At 47.2% G+C, this 19,820-nt stretch overlaps 1 protein-coding gene across 3 annotated transcripts in view; it reads left to right on the top strand.

Annotated features, from left to right (window-relative positions):
- The first annotated feature begins 3,619 nt into the window (after positions 1-3,619).
- The window catches only part of MXD4 (MAX dimerization protein 4), a 38,915-nt gene continuing 22,714 nt past the window's right edge, over positions 3,620-19,820 (top strand). Inside the window, exons 1-3 of one of the 3 annotated variants that reach the window (XM_074541667.1) lie at positions 3,620-3,779; positions 4,383-4,479; positions 13,686-13,715. In XM_074541667.1, coding sequence (XP_074397768.1) covers positions 3,716-3,779; positions 4,383-4,479; positions 13,686-13,715 — 191 coding nt within the window. In that variant the 5' untranslated portion in view covers positions 3,620-3,715. Of the gene's footprint in view, positions 3,780-4,310; positions 4,480-13,685; positions 13,716-19,820 lie in introns of all 3 variants that reach the window. The other 2 variants (XM_074541666.1, XM_074541665.1) reach the window with 2 other exon arrangements.

The raw sequence follows: 19,820 nt of genomic DNA on the forward strand, positions 1-19,820 counted from the left end.
AGATGAGTTAGTCTTTGCTAATTACTAAAACCTTGCAACACCCAAGAAAACAGAGGGATGGAGTCCAAGGCACAGCGAAGGGCTTATCTCTGGACACAGGGATGTGATGTAGTATGGAATTTTAAAAGATAAAAGAAAGAAACATGCAGCAGATACAATGAGCCAAATCTGAAAAGCAAGGTAGGTCTTTAAGGACATAGGTGGGAAATAGTGAATGAAGTTTCTTGAATTATTGATCATCAGCTTCGGATCTCTGCCCTCACCACAGCTTGGGGCAGTCAACAGCTCTGATGTCACTGATCTAACATGCCAAGACATGCCACAGGATGGATTTTGGAAAAGAAAGACATTGTGACATTTAAAATTGTAAATATTACCATTCCAATCACCAAGTGCAGGTGGCAAAGAAACTGCAAAACAGCTCAGCTTGTAGGGTGTGGCTGCTGATGGCTCTCCCTTCTGCTTCTAAATACAAAGTTTTTCAAACTTCACCATGAAGTGACAGCTACCCCTTATCACTGAAAGCCAGCTGTTTCTTTTGCACTCAGCTGTTCCTGCTGCTTGCTGGTAGAAATGGAAGAAAGCTATTTAGAGACCCAAATCTGCAAAGCCTTCCAGCACACATCTATCTCAGAGCCCGTCCTTCAGTTCTTAAAGTAATTTGGTTGACCTTCTTTCACACCCATTTTACACCTCTGCACCCACGCTGACACCACCACAACTAGTCCTGGTTTCCTGGCACAAATAAAACCAGATCCAGAATGATTCCTTCTAGGTATTTTAAAAGCTTTTGTGGTGCCTCTTGAGAAGGGCTCAGTTGAGTTCACCCCTAGGAGGAATAATCTTGATAAAACTTCTCAGCATTAACTAATGTTGTTGCTGTGCTGCTTCTTCAATGCAACTGTGGGTAAATGTGTGTCAGTTGTTGTCAGGCATGAGCCAGCCCTGTCCTTCCCAAATGTGTGTGGATTTACCCTGGATTTCACCAGCAGGGGGTCTGTGAGTATGTGGGGTTACATTATTTGCTGTTCCACCAGACTAATGCAGTTTATGACTCCTGAGGCTGAGAGCCACCACAATCAGAGATCAGGTGCCTCTGGTGATGGCAGTGGCCCCTGCTTTGCACAGCACTTTCTCCTGCACCTACTCCAGCTGGCTTCAATGGTTCCTCACTTACCAAAGCAGCCCTTCCATGCAGGGAAGTGTGGAGGCACAAGGCCCTGCAAAGTGCCAATATCAATGTGAAATTGTGCTCCATCTCCTTAAAACAGCTGTCTTCCAAATACTTCTGTGCACATGTGAAAGCAGAGAGAGCAATGGTTTTTACCTCAGGGTGCTGAGTCTGGGTACTGGGGAGTGCAGGGGAGGCTGAGGGTGGCTCCAGCTCAGCTGTTGGATCAGCCCAAGCTCCAAGGAGTGTCTGGTGAGGGCAGTGTGCTCAGCTCTGGCTGTGTACCCTCCTGAAGAACAAACTTGTGCAGTGTTTGTTATACCCCTGTATTTCCAGAGTTTTTTTCCCAGGTAAAATTATGTGCTTACAGTGTGGTGGGGCAGAGCTTTTGGCATTCAGAGTCTCAGTAAATCCATATCTGAACCCTGGGCTTTCACACAAGCACCTAACTACCTAGCACATTCAGCTGCCTTTCTGGATGTATGACTGATTCCACAGCATGTGTGCAAAGCAGTTTAAGATTATTTAGACACTAACATACAAATACAGGTGTTCTGAAGATCTGGGGTACTGCTGTGGATGCAGCTGAGAACAAGGATGCTTTATCTGTGCATCTTTGTATCTTCCTCATCAAGTGCCCTATGCATGTGTCAGGCAAAGGGAACTTTCTTTCCTCTGTGGACAAAGCAGACCTGTGCATATATGGTTTCACACTGTTTCGTAACAGAAGGCAATGTCAAATTGTGTCTAAACCTACTTCCAGTTAACAGCAAAACTGCCACAAGGTTCAATGGCTTTACAGTAAAAACTGTACTGCCTCACCCACATGCATCAGGATTTCAACAGTTCAAGAAGCAAGTGGAAAATGTTACAGCAATTTTTTTTTTACCTTTGCAATCTATGCACCAAATTCCCTTCTGCCTTGTAATTCACAATCACTCAGACTTCTCCTAAACATATACAAAATTCTCTTAAACTACAATCACAATGCTGCTTTATCACTGCCTTGTATTTTCTCTTATCCCTGGTGCCTGGACCAAATGGCAGTAAAATGTGATCTGTGTTTCAGCAATGTTCAAGAGCCACATTACTCTTGTGCATCTGGGGCAACAAGATACAGACTAATACAAGATCAGGTGTAATGTATATGTGGCTTTACCACAATGCTGTAGAAACAGTAAACTATAATCCTTGTTTTAATCTGAATTGCTATTATCCTCTTAAAAGGAAACTCTGGCTGACATCTTTTGCCAAGGAATAAACACACAGGACAATACTCTGCCTCCATCCTATATGCTGGGTGGCTCTTACCTACACAGTTCAATTAAAACCAATTTTTGGGTTTTTGTGTGCCCAAGTGCAATCGTGCAGGAGGACTGATTATAGGCTCCAGCACTTCTGGCCTGAAGATGTACCAATGTGTGATCACAGCACAGCTCAAAATATGCTTATTTTAAAACTACACTCGCTCGTGTTAAAACCAACCAGTTTTAGGCAACAGCTGTGCAGCAGCCATCCGAGATAAGGATGCAGAGTTCGGGTGGTGCGGGCAGGAAAGGTGCTGAGCTCTTCCTGCTCAGCCCGAGCCGGCAGCCAGGCTATTCTGGTACTCGGCTTCTGTGCATCCAGATGACGAAAGGCAGCTGAATGTGCTGGCAAGGGCTGGAGGGCTGGCAGGAGCTCTGGCTGCGTTTCTGAGAGCTTCCCACTGTTTCTCTTTTTTCAGCAGGTTCGGCCATTGTGCAGAGTTTAGTAATTCTCCTACGTCCCTGCGCGTGTTTTTACAGCGCTGCCGTTTTCCTCTCTCGCCTGAGCACCGCAAAGGGTTAAGGATGCGCGTGCCAGGCACATTTTCACAGCCCCGCCGGGGTCCCGTTAGTATGATCTCCTTCGCTCCCGTTGATTTCCTGCTATCCTGTCCCTGGCGGGCCGCTCCGCCGCCTCACCGTCCCCTTTTCCCTTTTCCCGTTTTCCATCACGCTTGCCCCGAGCCCGCCCGGCGCGTGTGAGGGGGCGGAGCCTCTCGCGGCCCCGCCCTCCGCCTACCTCTTCCTCACGGCAACGCCACGCCCCCTCTCGCCCATTGGCTGCCCGCGCCTCTCTCCCCGCCTCCCGCCGCGCGGCACGCGCCTCCCGCCCCATTGGCCCTCTCAGCCACCCTCATTTGCATGACGCCCCGCGCACCAATGAGCAGCTTCGGCCTCCTTAACTGCAAGGAAGCAGCCAATGAGCGGGCGAGGGGGCTGGGCCACCACGTGCTGTTGCTAAGCTTCGGCTTCTAAATTGTTACTACAGGGGCAGCCAATGAGCACGGTCGGCGGGGATCTGTCAACATCCCCTGCCCCGACGGGGGGGGGGGCTCTGGCCGCCGATTGGTCCGGCCACCTCCTTACGTCCCGCCCCGCTCGCATTCTCCGCTCGCCATTGGCTGCACGGGCTGCCCGTCCGCTGTGTGTCAAATGTAGGTTGAGCGAGGTGCTTAAAACCGGGGGCTCGGGAGTCCCCGCGCGTGAACTCGGCGCGGGGGGCTCGGGACGGGCAGCCATGGAATTGAACTCCCTGTTAATCCTCCTGGAAGCGGCCGAGTACTTGGAGCGAAGAGACCGAGGTACAGGGCGCAGGCGGGCAGTCGGTCAGGCACCCGCAGGCGCTCCCAGCCGCTCTCGGCCTTTGTTGTGCGGCGGCCGGGCCGGGGCAGCGGCCCCGAGCCCGCACCTGCCCGGGGGGGACCCGGGCTGCGCCAGCGGCACCGCGCTGGGGGAGCATCGCTGCTCGGATCTTGGCTTTTTTTAATATAAAACCCCCCAAACAAAGCAGAAGGGGGTCGTTTGTGCCGCCCTGGATGGGGACGGTGCGTGTGGCAGCGCTCAGGATCCCTCTCTCTGCTCCGTGTGTGGCAGTCGGTGATTGTATGGCAGCTCCCCTCCCCCAGCGCAGCGTGACAAGGGTTTGCATGATCCGCCTCGTTTTTAATGTGCACTCCAATAATCCTCCTAATTTCGACACTTCGGTGTTGTTTTGGTTTTTTTTGTCCCTTTGGTTTACCGAGTTATGGTTTTCTTTTTGTCTCTCTGCTTTAAGAGATGCCAGAATAAAATCCAAACAAATCAACCGGAAAAAATTCTGTTCTTTACCCTAGCGTTCCTGCAAAGGAGGAAAAAATTGCATGGAAAAAATATATTGCCACTAATGCTGACTTTGTCCCTAGAAGCAGAACATGGCTATGCATCAGTGTTACCCTTCGATAGTGACTATTCCAGAAAGAAAACAAAGGCAGGCACCATGGCCAGAAAATCCCAGAATAACAGGTAATAGACGCACCGCTTTTTCAGAATGAATCGTCAGCTTTTCCAATGTGTCTAGCTTATGTGCAGTGCATACATTTATGAAAAATAATAACTAATCCAGTATCTCAGTTTTCCCCATCCCGGTAGTCGCCATTTTTCCCCTGGATGGGCTTGGCTCTGTTTTGATCTCTCATATAAACACTGCCACGCGTACACCATCTCCTTAGTACTCACTGCACTTCAGACCCATCCGCCCTCATCGCTCCTTCTGCTCCGCGCTCGCCGACAGCGGCTTTTGCTGCAGACCTAAGCACCATAATCGCCACCCAGATTTCTCTTTGCATGGCACCTAATTTCCCCCCCGGCATTCATTTGTGAACCGCAGGCAGCGAGCCGGCCGACTCCCCCATGGCAGCCCGGGCAGATGCAGCCTCCGGTTGCGGCGGCGCTGGGCTCCGGGCCGGCAGCGTGTGCGGGGCGGCGAGGGGGACACTCCGCCCGCCCTCCGGCCTCTTCGGGAGGCACGGGCTGGGAAGGTGCCGGAGCGAGCTTGACCTGCCCGCGGGCTGTGCCGCAGCGCCGGCTCGCCAGCCCTTCCGCCCGGCCCGCGCCCGCAGACGGGCCGGGTGCGCGGCTCGGCGGTTGTTTGTCCGGCTGGCGCCCGGTTCTGGTGCTGCCCCGCAGCCGCTACCTGCGCTGCGATGGCCCGGGCCGAGCGCGGCTGCGCGCAGGCTCCGCAGCTTTGTTTGCTGCTCGGGCTGTGTACGTGCGGCAGGCTGGCTGTCTTACGGGTACGCTGCCGGCCCCTGCCCAGGAGCCAGCCCGGCCCTGGGCTCTGCCCCGCTCTGCTCCTCCAGGGCTGCTCCGGAGAGGACCGAGGAGCGTGCCCGGCTGGGCCTGCTTCGTCCCGGGGCAGCGATGCTCTGCTCTGCTCTGCATGGTCATGCTGGCTGGTGGCTCCTGTAGAATGGCCTAAAATGAACTTGCTTTGCACGTGACTTGTTTTCCAAAGGAGCAGTGAGTCTCGGCGGGCCCGCTCTCGCTGCTCCGCCGGGCATCCTGCGGCCGGCTCGGATGGTGCTGGGGAGGTGCCCGGCAGGCGGCCAGGAGCTGCTCGTGGGGCACCGGAGGTGCAAACCGAAATCAAAAGCTGACGAACTCCCTCCTTGAGCAAAAACACGAGCTGCTGAGCGCCCTGGTGGTGCCTGCTGCGGCCGAGCTGTGTGTCTCCAAGATTACTGAGGGGGAGCAAATTGTGCCCCCGTGCCCCTGCTCCGAGCAAGGCAACCATTTTGGGGGCTGTTAATTGCAGCATTCCTACTTTGGTTTTAGTTTTAGTTGAATTCTTTGTCTCATCATGGAGCATGAGAAGACAGTCAGTTGATTTTAAAAGAGAAAGTCATCAGGAGTGGGAGGAGTGTCTTGTGTCCTGAGACACTTTGCTCCTTAAGATTTTTAATTATTTTCATATAAAGTATGTTCACTGCCTTTAAAAAAATTCAAAACACATTTCATAAGTTTTCCAGCTGTAAATTGCTCCTTGAGTCGTACAGATTTCTTGTGTGTCTCTTGCATTCAAGAAATCTGTGTTACTTACAGAGCTATTATTCCATCGTTTCCGTTCTTAGGGCTCTTGTCATCCGCTGCAAAATAGTTATTTGTCTGAATTGTAAGCTGCTTTCAGGAGTTTTTAGGAGAGGATTTGTAATCTATCAAATGCCGCAGAATTAAAAGATTTCTGGTTACAAATTTGCTAGTGTTATTGAAGTTGAGGCACACAGATCCACTTGCAGTTACCTTGCTGCTTTTCTTCCTGCCTGCAGATTTGTGTTTGTTTACCTGTTTAGCATGTTGTTCTGATTCTCACTCTGTAGCAGTGGCAACCTTCAAAAATGCCATCCTACAATGTGTACATCTGCTCACACTCTGTTTTCTTCTAGCTGCAGTGAAGAGATGAGGGATGGGTCATGTGTGTGACAGGACAGGACAGTGCTTGTCAGGGAATGGTTTCCAGCGCGGACACTGCCGGGACAGTGGCTGGTTTGGTTCAGCACGGGTACCAGGTTTGCTGGCTGGTGTGGGAATCAGAGGGACATTGCTTTAATGCAGCTCCCTGCTCCTTCAGGGACTGAGGGACAGCAGCAGGGCCCTGTGGGTGCCTCTGCATTGTCCTTATGGGCCTTGTACCCATGTCCAGCAATCTCTGCTCACATTTTCCTGCATGCTTAGATTTGCAGGGGAGAAATTACCCCTCCATTTAAATATGCAGGGCAAAATACATTATGTACACCAGCATCACTGTTTTGTTATTATTTGGAGCTTAGAGGCTCTAGGGGTCGAGCTCCAGACTAGAGTGGATTTTTGGAAACACAGTTAATTCTTCCTAAGCAACTCAAAGATTAACAGAGGGAGACGACTGGCCAAAGTTCAGAGGATCTGGAGTGGTCGTGGGTGATGTGAACCACCGAGCAGTGTTTGTCCATGTTGTTCCACTTTAACTATTTTCCAGACTCATTGGGTTTGGAGCATTAGATGCAGGGAGGCATCTCATTGCTAACAGGAGATTGCATACGTGTCTGAAATTCATGCCTTATTTCATTGTTTTTCTGGATTAAAAATACATACTTAAGGTTGGAGGAGTAGGAAAGGAGCAGCTAACTGCACATTTCAGATCTGCAGGGGCATTGTTGTTTCCATTATCTATTTTTGTATCCTGCTGCTTGCAGCATCTGATCAGATTAAAAAGTGAGAGATGTATATATGCACATACATTGTGGGTTTTTTATGCCTTATGAGGTATACATATAGAAAAGCACAAAAAAATCTCCTTATTCTTGGAAAATCAGAAAAGAGGGGAGGAGGAGAAAAACTGTCAGATGTGAGGAAGCCTGGCATGCTGTACTCTTCTTTGTTCTGTGTTTCCCCCCTGTGTGCCTGCCTGTGGGGGGAAGAGCACGCCCCGTGTGGCACAGGTGTGCTGGCCAGGCACTGCGGGCTGGGTGATGGGCAGGGATGGATTCCAGCTGCCCTGGCCCTCAGCAAGGGCACCGATGGACCCCTCCCTGCCCTGCCGAGGTGCTGGTGATGTTCATGTAAGAATCTGTAGGATGAGACCCCCATCCCTTGTGGTCGGCTGGCGAGGCCCAGACCCACAGGAGAAGGGGCAGGAGGCTGCCAGCCCTTCGGACAGCATGTCAGGTCTGGGCTAAAAGCTTGCTGGCCTCTTGACTGCAATTGAGTGAGAAGTAATTTTGGCAGGTTTCGATTCATGCAGGGAAATATACCAGCAGAATTACATTTAATTAGCCAAAATCTAAAGGCTTTCTGTCCACTGTAGGAATTTAACAGTTTTGCTTTGTCCACTGTTAGCTTTGAATCAAAATTGAAAGTGGTTGTTAGCAGTTTGTTGATAAACAATATCCTCGGTGTCATTGATAGCAATCAGACACAGTTTTTAGCCATTTCTGTTTCACTTGCACATTCAAATGTCTTGATCTTACATGTTTTCTTCTCAGTTTCCTGTGATGTGCCCTTTCCCATGTCACACAAACCAAACTGCTTTGTTTTCTTTCTGGTTTGCGGTTCGTACCACGTCCTCAGCTGAGATTCAGACTTGTTTCCCCCCAGTAATTTTGACCAAAATCCTCTGGCAAATGAAACTGGATTCTTGTTTTGCGAAGAGGACAGGAGATTAGAGAAAGCCACAATATTATCTTTTGCTGGGAGGTAAACCTAGGTCACATCTTGTTACAATAATACTTATCAGGTACTTGACTATAGTATAATAAATGTCTCCGCAGAGCAGTGGCTGTATGTAGTTCCTAAAGCAGCGCCATGCAGTCTAATAATTCTTGTTAAGGTGTACTTAGAATTAAAAAAAAGGCATAAAACAAAGAACTGGGTTTATTGCTATTGTACCTTGGAAGTGTTAATAGCAAATATTCAAAAGTCAAGCTTGGTTTTTGCTCTAAAGAAACAGATAGGTGACACGTGTGCGATGTGCTGAGGAGGAATGCGACACAAATCTGAAATTTGGTGACGTTTGCTCACAAGGCAAAGCACTCTCACAGAGGAACATGCAATCCTGCAGATAACTGGGCTTTCTTCTGCCCTGGCTGCAGTGACACTCACCTGAGTGTTGGGTACCCTGAGCTCTGTCTGGGTTTGAGGTGTGTGTCTGCCCATGCACCAGGGAGCTCAGGCAGCTGCTTCACCGTGAAACGGTCAGAAATAAGCTAAAATGAAAAGCAAAATCTTAGTGTTAGATGCCAGTCTACTGAGGTCACAGTTAAATTTACTTTCAGAGAAAGGAATTGAATGTCGGTGATGCAGTGTGTTTGGCCTGTTAATTTAGGAGCTGGTTTATTGAAGGAGAAGGAGCAAAATAAATGCCGGGTTATAAATATATCTTCTGTGTCTATTAATTAATTAATATTTTTGCTCATATGTTATATAAATAGACATGTACTTCGTGCTGTGTTCTGGCAAAGGGTTATATGCAGAAAAAGATGAAAGCGGCATTTGGATTTTCAAATAAAAACAGAGCCTAATGTCCAAATTCCTCTGTTGATGTTGGCTCATGGTGAGGGTGAACCTGTGGCCCGCAGAGCGAGCCCCTTGCTCTCTGCAGATGTTTTTCTGTGCCCACACTAAGCAGCTTAGGGATCGGGGCCTGATTTTTGTTTTATTTTTCCTTTTTTTTTTTTTTTTTTTTTTTTTTTGTGAGAGGCCAGGAATAAAATACTGCAAAGCAGACTGTGCAGACACAGCTGAATTTTCACCTGGATTTCTGAGTTTGCCTTCCTGAAGCTAGGACAGCAATTGATACTGCCACATTTGGTTTCAAAATAATGCATTTTAGTCCCAGTATAACAGACTTCACCAGTGGACCTGTCCCCCCTGAGGAACTGCAGTAAGTCTGCAATGTTTGGAAGCTGCACTGCTTGTGCAGTTGAGGAAAACAAATTGCCACCGTATTAGAAGCACATTCAGACCTGGCCACTGCAAACATGTGGCAGCACCAACTTGAATGTGATCCCAGAGCCAGAACTCTGCATCAAGGCTGTGCCAGTGTGCCTGGTTCCCAGATCCCAGCTGAATCTGCAAAACCGGTTAAATTTCGCTATGAGGAGAATGCAAAATTAATTTTTAGTGGATTAATTTGGTACAGGCTGTTTCTTTGACTGGCTGGTAAGCAATGCATCCAGTTTGAAACAAATGGAAAAAAAAACAACAACCCAGAAGCTATGAATAATAGGCAGAATGTGTGCTTATGTTCAGGTTTGTCTGTGCTTTGTGGAGTGAACTGTAGTATTTTCAGGTGCATTCCACAGCAGGTTAGGTATGTGGACAGGGAATTTCCTGGAAGTGAATCTGGATCCTTTCAATGAAAAGCTGCACAGCAGTCACGTTCACACAAGGCTGCAGGTGTAAGCTTTGTGCTTTTACACACCTGCACTTTTGGGAGTGGGAACTGGATGCAGACACTTAAGGTGTAGCACCTTGTAAAGCTTCCTGTTCTGTTTGTTCTTACTCTTTTGGCCTGGACAAAAGGTGAAGTGCTTGCAGTGTAGTTCACATGGCTGCATGATTTGAGGTGGAGTTGTATCCTGCACATGGGCTGTACCACACCCTGGCAGTCCTGCCTGCACCAGAAAGCCCTGGCACTGGTAAGGTGCTGCCACTGTTTCAAGCACTTGGTTTAGTACCCTGCTTTGCTCCCTACAGTGCTTTAAAGTGCTTTGGCAACTGGAAGTGTATTGGTGAGTCACGGTCTAGACCTGCTGCTGTTAACACAGGGCAATAAACAGCGCTGCCATACATCCCTGCTTTTGTCGGGAGCTGCTGCCTTCCTGCTGAGCAGATGCCCCTCTAGTGGGATGGATGGATGGATGGATGGATGGATGGATGGAGGAGTAGTAGGGAGGCTGTCTGAATACTGAAACAGGCTGTGCATGCTGCATACAGTGAAATCTCAGCCTAGCCTGCATGTGACCAGATCCTGCTGGCTCACCCATAAACTGGCAGCAGTGGAGGTGGAGGTGCCCTTGCCTTTTCTGTGTTAGTCTTGCAATCTCAGTTAGCACCTCTACAAATTTCTTAGGTGTGTCTGCTAAATGTTCAACCAAAAGCTGAAATCCAATACCTAGAATTGGGGAAAAGGAAGGTGATGGCTCTGGGGATGTGCTGTGAGAAGTAGCACAGCATCTTGGAGACCAATGGCTGCATTTGCTTGGTTCCTCTATATTCTTTCAAATCTTCTTTTGACAATTTCTTCACAAATAAGATTTATAGTCTGTGAACTGCTTGGCATTTGCTAAAGGGATATTAGAGCTGTCTCAGCTCAACAGTGTAGTCTAAGCACCAGTGTTCATTATCCCTTTCTTGTAAATCTGTGATTTTGCAGAATTTTTTGTTGTCGACTTTTTATTTTTAACTGAACCTTTTTACCTTTTTTCCCCCTCACTGCTACCCTCAACTTCCCCAAGCTTTTTGTGGAGATACAAAAAGCCCTCAGTGGAGTGAACCCGAGTTAAACACCAGAAGTCTTCCTTCTCCTGAAGCCATTTTGAAAGGCTCCACAGACCATTTGTCTGCAAACCACAGTCATATATCTGTCTCTCTCTTATAAATACATATATACATATATCTTATTAGTTGTGACCTACATCTTATCTTTACTAAATTAGTAAAAGACTCCATTTTGAAACAGGGTACTGGATTGTGTGGAGACCAGTTCTTATGGCTTTTTCCCTCACTTTAGGTTGCATAAAGAGCAGGAGACAGATATTCTTGCTGATATACTGTGCAGTAGACAGCAAAGGAAATAAAACCCAGTATTTCAAGAGAGGTTCATGTCTCGTGAAAACAAACCCAACCAAAGAAATCCCTGTCATGCTTTGTAATAGGGTATTTAACTTGCTCTGTAGATGGAGCAATTCTCAGATAAAAGGACTCTTAGTTTTGGTTCCTGCCTGGGGTCTGATAGTTGGGGCGTTAGTTGGCCCCTGTCACCTCCTGAAATGTGTGGCTGGTGCCCACGTTGGCACACTGCAGGCGTCGCTGGGGCTTTTGTGTCCTCAAGAGCTCTGCCAAGAGGCACACGGTCACTGCTGCTGGCTTTGGCAGCTGGCACAGCCACAGCTGTGTGCTGCAGAGCTGCCCTGGCAGGATGTACCTCAGGAGAATGCCAGGATCCCCTCCATGTGCCACAGGTGCCCTGTAGATGTGCTGTGTGCAGGACTGCCAGCTGCTCACAGCATCTTCTCTCAGCCCAGCACGGTACTCCATGCAGGCAGAATTCCTTGGCCAGTGGTTCCCGTGCAGTTCCTGTGCGTGCTCGCCAGAGCTGCTGGGAGCTGGCAGCTCAGAATGGGCCAGTTGGAGTGACTGTGTTCACCTTTGTGTCTAATTGCCAGAAGGAGTTCATGTCATAGGGATGAGTGCAGGCTGGCCTGTATTTCCTCTCTGGTTCCAAAGTTCCCTACAAACAGTGCCTTTGACAGGCCTGTTGAGGGTGTTTGGGGACAATGGTTCCCTACTGAACTTCTATTCTCCATGTGTTTTCATAACCACTGGTGGATTTAGCACGGTCTTCGTCAATTTTTGTGAACATCGGTGTGGAGAAATGATTGTAGAGAAAGTCTGACCTCTGTGTAGAGAGTAGGAGTAGAATATAAAAAAAGAAATCGTCTTAAGATAGCCAAATGACCAAGCCCACCTTGCCCTAGTAATGTAGAACAGAAAACGTGTTTAACACTTGTAGTGTTGCTGCATTGGTCAGGAGCACTTAAATGGCATTGTAGAAATACACACATTACTTGATCATGGCTAACTTGATGCAACAAAAATACATAAAGAACTCATTCATAGGCTTTTGAGAAAAAGATGCCAGGTAATGATTGACATCATTGATGTCTTGGTACCAACACTCTGGTGAGAGTGGATTGGCATCAGTGCTGAACCTTGTCTGCATTTCAGTTTTACCTGCAGAGGGGCAGTTCACTTGGTTCCTTGCAGGATCAGGAGCTGCACTGGCCTGAGATCAGCTGCTCGTGGGTTTGTTCACTGGATGTTTCTTGTGTGAGCTTTGCTTTCTATTTCCCTCTGTGTGCCTGCAGTGATGTTCTGCCGTCGGTCACAGCCAGGCCCAGCATCCAGCAGCTCGATGTGTGCAGGGAGAGCCGGACAGCTCGGCACCAGGCAGAATTGTGCAGGAGGGCTCCCAGATCCCCCTGGGATGGCTCTGCTCCCCCTTGCCCTGCACAAAGGCACCTCACTGTGCACCCCGTGCCCAGCTGCAGGCTGGGGCTGCAGCAGGCTCCAGCAGAGCTGCTCTGACATAATCTGCCAGCCCTAAAAGCTGCCACCGCCTCTGCATCTTTTGATCCTGACGTGCTGGGCATGTTTTCAGTGGGACAAAACTGAAAGTACGGAAAATTGCTGGTTCTGAGGCGGCGACAGTAACTTCATTTTAGGAATGTTTTTAATCTGAGCTGTGTAAATAAATAAAATGAATATTTTTAGCTGAATCAGTTTAAAAAAAAATACCCCAAGAATTTAGGGCTGCCTCCTAATGGCAAAGAAACCGAGGCATCAGTTGAAGAAGAAAAAAAAAAATCTTTAATCCAAGTAGATTGGAAAAGGATAACATGCTGCTGCGGTCAGTACAGGGACTGTGATTTTGTGATTTTTTTTGGGTTTTATTTTCTCTTTGTAGAATGAGAAGAATTAAGAGGATTCCTCTTTTGTTGCCATTAATATGTCAACAACAACAGCAGTGATTAGCTGCTGATTTTTCTTTCTGCTTTTCCATGGGCTTGAAAGCTGGCTTTTTGGGTGCTTTTTGCTCTTGCCTGTTACCATTTAGATCTTCGAACACTTTCTACCCCCTCATAATTTTTCTTCACTGATAAAAATCTCGTGGGCTGTTTTTATTACTAACCTGCTCAGTTTTTAATGTTCATTTCTGTCTCTGAATGTATAGAACACTAATAAATGCAAATATATTATAATTCCCCCCAAACCTACAGTTTACTCATGGAAATTAAGTTGATACCCTGAAGAATATAAAAGTGAACTAATTTAAAAGAAAAGCTGTTTCATAATCCATGTTAAATACGTATTTTAGAGAACTCTTTTGCAATTTATGCAAGTATTGTCTTTAAAATATTATAAATCTCGGTTTATTTATCCTTTCTCTAATATTTCTTTTCTCTTTTTAATAGGTCATCACACAATGAACTAGAAAAACATAGGTAAGTCTTGAAAAAAAGATAATTAAAAGATGTATGGCTGACATTTGAATTACTGTGTTTATTGAAGAACATTTTGTTGAAATTGTTTTGATTCTGCAGTGAATAATTTATTAAGTTGGTTTTGGTTTTTTTATCAACTAAAATCTAATAATTGTAGTATTATTTGGCTTTTTTTTCCCCCTGTTGTCTGGTGTTCTCTTTTTGAAACATCCCTAATAGTTAGCTTTGGACTGATTAATGCTGTAACTGGTTAACCGAATTGTTACTAACAAAGAATCTGATTGCAGCAACTGTTTGCTAGAGGTGTTAAATGCTGTAAGTACAAAGTATTTTTGTGATTAAGGTGAATGATTTTCGGGAACAATGTGTCACACAGGGTTATTTTATGTTTCTTTTAAAGTATGCCTAAAGTGCAGTTAATTTTCATCTTGCATATCAGTACCTAGAGATCCGTTTTTCCCCTCCGTCCGTTTCCTTGGTGCTGGGTGTCCTGGCCGGAGAGCTCACTGTGAGCTGGGGCAGGAGCGGGCACTGCCTGAGCCGAGCCTTCTCCGGCCAGTGCAGCGCCGGGAAAAGCCGGGCTTAGCCAGGACAGAGCTTAGAGCAGCCCCGCGCGGTGCGGAGCTCTGCTTTGCCCCGTTCCGGAGGCAGCGTTCATCCCGCGGGTGTTGTACCGTGCCAGGGTGTGTGTGCAGCTGGGCCCTGGGCTGCGGGAGGGCTCCGGGAGCACCGCTCCGAGAGACACAGAGGGACGGCGCGGCCGTGCTGGCTCTGCCTGTCCGAGGGGACACAGAGGGACAGCGCGGCCGTGCTGGCTCTGCCTGTCCGAGGGGACACAGAGACACCGCGGTCGTGCTGGCTCTGCCTGTCCGAGGGGACACAGAGACACCGCGGCCGTGCTGGCTCTGCCTGTCCGATGGGCTCAGACACCGCGGCCGTGCTGGCTCTGCCTGTCCGAGGGGCTCAGACACCGCGGCTGTGCTGGCTCTGCCTCTCGCTCCCACCGTGGCACCCTCACTGCGGGGCCTCTGCCTTTCACTCACCATTCAGGCAGCAGGATAAACGCCCGTTCGGGTGGTTTTTGTTGGGTTTTTTTGTGTGTTGCTTGTGGTCGTTCGGGCTTCACACATCCAGCAAAAGCGAGGGGGGTATATGTGGATATGATTTAAACCTGTTTGCATGGTCCTAAATAGGTGAAATGTGGTTGATGGCACAACAAGATTGAACTCGTGGGGTTTTTTTGTGTGTTGTTCTGTGGCTGCAGTTGTGTAGCAGCTAGACCATCACTTCCCTTGCATGCTTACATGCTTTCCTGTAGTTTAATTGTAATATGAGTAAACTATAGCTGTGCCTAATAGCCACGTGGTCATCCTAGAGATGAGAGGAACTGGAGAAGGCTCAAGCTCACAAACACAGGCCTGGGCAGTAGAATGCAGTGCACTGGCTAAGGCAGTGACATCGTAAGGGCAGAAGTTCTGCTGACAGAGTCTTCAGGAAAATAACTGGATGTAAAATTCTGTCCTTTGGTCACACTTTTTTAAAAGAAAAAAAAATTGCCCCCAACTGTGATTCTTTCTCATTCTGTTCAATTTCTTCCTCTCCTCCTGCTTCATCATTAAGAATTTACTTTAATCTACATATTCCTTTTCTTTTTCCTTCAGTTATTTTCCTCTTCTTCCTTTTGCTCTGCCTTAACGTGTTTAAGCAGCACAGTAAATGAGGCACAGCAGCATTTGCAGCAGATGCAGGGCCAGAAGGAGAATCTATTAATTGTTCAATCGCTGATCTCACTTTCAGTTCTGTGTTGTATCTTTGTAGTAGATGGACCATATAGTACTTGCCTCGCTACCTTTTCTTTCTTTGCCATCTCAAGGTCAAAATAGGTAAACTGCACAGTATGTCTTGTGATTATACAACTAATGTTTCTAACTGCTGCTGCTCGCTGTGCCTCCTGCAGTTAAACTATACTTGAAGCCAGATTTTTATTCTTCCTGGTAAGAACCTGCAAATTAGTGCAAGATCCCTGTATGTGCAAATGGGTGCTGGCAAAAGCAGATGAGGTGTGTACAGTTCTAGCTGCCTGATGTATTGGTGTGAAGGACTCCTGCAATTTCTGTTTTCTTCTTTATAACAACCCCCTCCTCCACCACTGTGGGTGTATGAGTAGATAATACCGATCATAGTGTTTTTCACTGTGTTTAACTAAAATTACATTAAGATCTATGAAGTGTCTTGCATGCTTTAATGGAAGATTCACAGCTGTGGTGTGTCCCTGCGGCAGAGCCTGCCTTCCCCCTCTGGTGCAGCCCTGCCCTGCCAGCTGGGAAGCCCTGGATGTTGATTTTGGAGGTGTCTCCTTTCCAGGACCAGTGCCTTGACTCAGCACTGCCATGATGCTGCTCTGGCAAGGCACACTGGGTTATCTCACAGCAGCCTGTCGAGGAGGAGGAGAGGAATGGCTGCGTGTCCTCCTCCGTGCCCAGTCCCTCACGTGGTGTCTGAGGCTGTCCTGCGTGCTGGAGGGCAGGGAAATGGCTTCCTCCTGTACACAGCCCTCGTGTCCTGTGTCAGCGTGGCCAGAGATGCTGGTGGCTGGAAAGCCATGGCAGCCATTCACGTACATGCTGCTCTTTTGGGTTCTGCACTGCTGTTGCACATCAGAGGTTTTATCTCTGGTTTCAATGTTGGTGGGAATGGCAGTGGTTGACCTCTGTATGTGCTGGCTTGGCCATTTGGCACTACCACTTTATTTTGTGTTTTGTACTGCTGGGTCTCTTTTCTGTGTGCTCTTGAGTGGGTACTCAGAGGAAGACGAAAGCAGAAATGTAATTGCAAGAAAAAAATTTCATTATATGATAGAATTCAGATTACATTTATGGTAAAGTGTTTCTCAGTGATTCATATATGAAATTCCTTTTTCTCTGCTTTATGTCTCTCTGGAATACCTTGCTCAGAACTTTGGTGTGGGTTCTTACAGGGAAACTCTTTAAGGACTCATCCCTCTAATGGCAGTCTTGTTTTGGTCCTGTGCATTTAAGGTGTGCATCTTGGAGCTGTGAAACAGCAAAACCCCTAAATAAAATGCAGGAAGGCAAGAAATCTTCTGTCCTAGGGACAGCTGAGGTCCTAGAGGATATTTTAATAATTACAGACAGGTTAGTCAGAGTGGCACTTGGATGTAACTAGTTCCTAATGACAAATGTGTATATTCATGTAGGTATCTTTTGTTGTTTCCAGCCAGACCATTAGGTCTGTAGGCTTTCACAGAGCAATATAAATAGTAAGCAAATTAGTAATCATGGCTTTTTGCAAGGAAATTTTTAAATCGACCTGACAGCTGTATAGAGGAATTCAGCTTTCATAGTGTAAAAAAACACCCAAGAATTCATGAGAGACTTAAGCTTCTTTAGAAGACACAGCATAATCTCATTTATTTGCATCAATTTATACTAGTTCTACATTAGAAGGTAAAAGCCAAGGTGTATGTCCCTGAAGACTGTGCTGAGATCTCCACACTGCTCTGAAGGCAGGGAGAACCTGCCCTTGGCTGTTCACTGTGGTCTTCTCCCCAGCCTGGGCAGGGCTGTGCAAGGAAGAGATGATGTCTCATCCTCTGTCACCTCCTGTCAAAGGACACAGAGCCCTGAGAGGATACTGGGATCAACCCATCAGGACTTCCCTGGTTTCATTCAGTCCTGCCTGGCCATGAGGAGCTCTGCTGCAAGAGAGGGTCAAGGTCTTGCCCTTCCCCTGGCAAAGTCTTTGGAAACAGCTCGTGAAACTTGATGATATTAAAGAACAGATTTTAAGAACTAGTGAGGAAATGAATAAGTGTACCTCAAAATCAGCAAGCCACGTGCTGCTGTCCCCAGACTGGCACCATGTGAGCTGAAGAAGTGATGTGTGACCCTGGTATGGCTGATCTAGGTCCCATGTCCTCAGGCTTAGATTTGACAAAAGCTGGCGAGCTGAGCTAGATGGAAGTAAAAACCAGGCATTGCTGTTCAAGCTGAGACTGCTGTGGAGTTGGCCTGAATCAGCTGAGTGAGACAGCCCTGAAGTTTCAGAAGTGCAAGAAGAGAATGGAGAATACATGAGACACAGTGCAAATCCTTAAAGATGGAAAAACCCCCAAATCTTTCTTTCTTCCCAAAGGAACTTAATGTATGTGTTGTGTAGAGTGCTGAGTGGGGGAGACTGAAAGTGTTCCCTTGTGCACAGAAGGTAATACTGATGCAAGTTTTGTGCAGTCCTTAAAGCTAAAATCTTACCAGAACAAAGTTTCTATATTGCATCAATGTGTGAATGAATGATGATGCACACAATGATGCAATATAGCCTGTGTTTCTGTAGGATATCCCTACAGAAACACAGGCTTTGATAAGCAATATATATTTTGATGGGAGCATTATTATGTACAACATTAAAAAACAGAGCAGGTGCCTCTGAAGTTAAGTCCTTATAGGTGGTTTTCTCATGGAGGAATTGCACATTCAAAAGCACAATTACATTCATTGGTACATCAGTTTCACCCACCAGAGCTGCTTGGTGTTTGAAGTTTATATAAGCTGAGAGAATGCCTAGATGGATGTCCTGAAATCTTCTCTGTGGTTCTTCACGTTAGTAAACTGTAGGGTTAATGAAAAGCATGTAATTGCCAGTTGGTGATACACTTGGAAGTTTTGAAACAGAACTGAAAGGTCATTGAAATAATAGCATACGAAAACAATGCTTAATGTTTATTTTTATTATGGGCTGCCTTTTCAAAATCACAAATTACCATTGTGGTTAGCAGTGTTATGCAGCAAAAAGCTGTAACTGCATTGATCCATCATGCTGAGTGGCTGTGGTGCCACCACTAACTGAGGAAACCCCTGAACTGGTGCTGGGGTAAAGTCCTTCCAGGGAAGGATCACCCAGTGTCTCACTGCTGTGCTTCCCCCAGGAATTTCACCCAGCCCTGGCTGCACTCTGGTGCTCCTGGGTCCTGCTTCCTGCCAGCACAGCAGGAGGGGAGAAGCTTCCTCCTTTGGCCAGGTCACCTTCCTGAGCCAGCTCACTGTCACAGGCACACCCTGCTGTGTCACGGGGAGGGGTGGGATGGCTTCTTTGAGTGACAGTGTTAATTTACAGTACAGAGCAGTTACAGTTCACTTCTGTGTCAGTTTAATGTTTTTCCTAAGCATCCAGTTTTGGCTGCTGTTTCCTGGAAAGTGCTGTGCTGGATGGGTCTAACTGACCTGGGAAAGATCTCATTGTTATAATGGGTCTATAAAAATTGCTGCCATTTCTAGGATCTGTCCAGATTGTACATAAACCATTCAGATAATGTGGCTGCTGTGTTAGTGGTGGGAACCACGTTGTCTTGCTAGCAGAATCTAACCTCTGTACTAGGTCTTTCTTCTGGTTTTCTTGTCAAGAAAAGAGGGGTTTTTTACACCTTCTGGTTGGTGTGAAGTGGTTTATTACAATCCCAGTGAATTGCAATAAACATGCCTTTGCACTACTTGGGCAAGATAATGTCTTAGGAGTATGATTTTACTTTTGTGAGCTGAAAGCCACCCTGGTTTGGGCATCTGCTCCCCCTCCCCAGCTATGACTGCTTCTCTGAGGGTTCCAGCTGTAGTGAGCAGGTAACTGGCATTGCCTCAGCCAGGGCAAGGCTGAATGTCAGCTTAAAGCCCCTCTTACCAGGTGTTAAAAATCTCTGTAATAATTTTTTTTGCAGAACTTGTTTAGCAAAGTCTATAAAGAACTGGACCTGCAGAACTGAGATTTAATCCTGTGCTTTTGCTGAAGCAACCCATGCTTCTGAGTCTGAGAGATCTGTGGAATTAAAGAAATTGGAAGGTTCACAGCTTTGTACTTAAATGCTGTTCCTTTCATCTCTGGGCAGTCAGCAAGTGTCTGGACCTGTGACTTGTCCTGCAGTACGTGCTGCAGTAGCTGCTGTAGATACCTGTGCCCTGAACTGTTGTCTTTTCAGTGCACAGAGCAGCTCACCTGATGATGCACTCCCAACAAATCTTCCTACCTACACTGCTGGTTTGCAAAGGAGGAGTGTATTAAGCAGACAAAGCTTGAAAATTAATCTGCTCAGGAAGT

This window comes from Zonotrichia albicollis, chromosome 5, assembly GCF_047830755.1.
Source record: "Zonotrichia albicollis isolate bZonAlb1 chromosome 5, bZonAlb1.hap1, whole genome shotgun sequence".
Taxonomy (NCBI): Eukaryota; Metazoa; Chordata; class Aves; order Passeriformes; family Passerellidae; genus Zonotrichia; species Zonotrichia albicollis.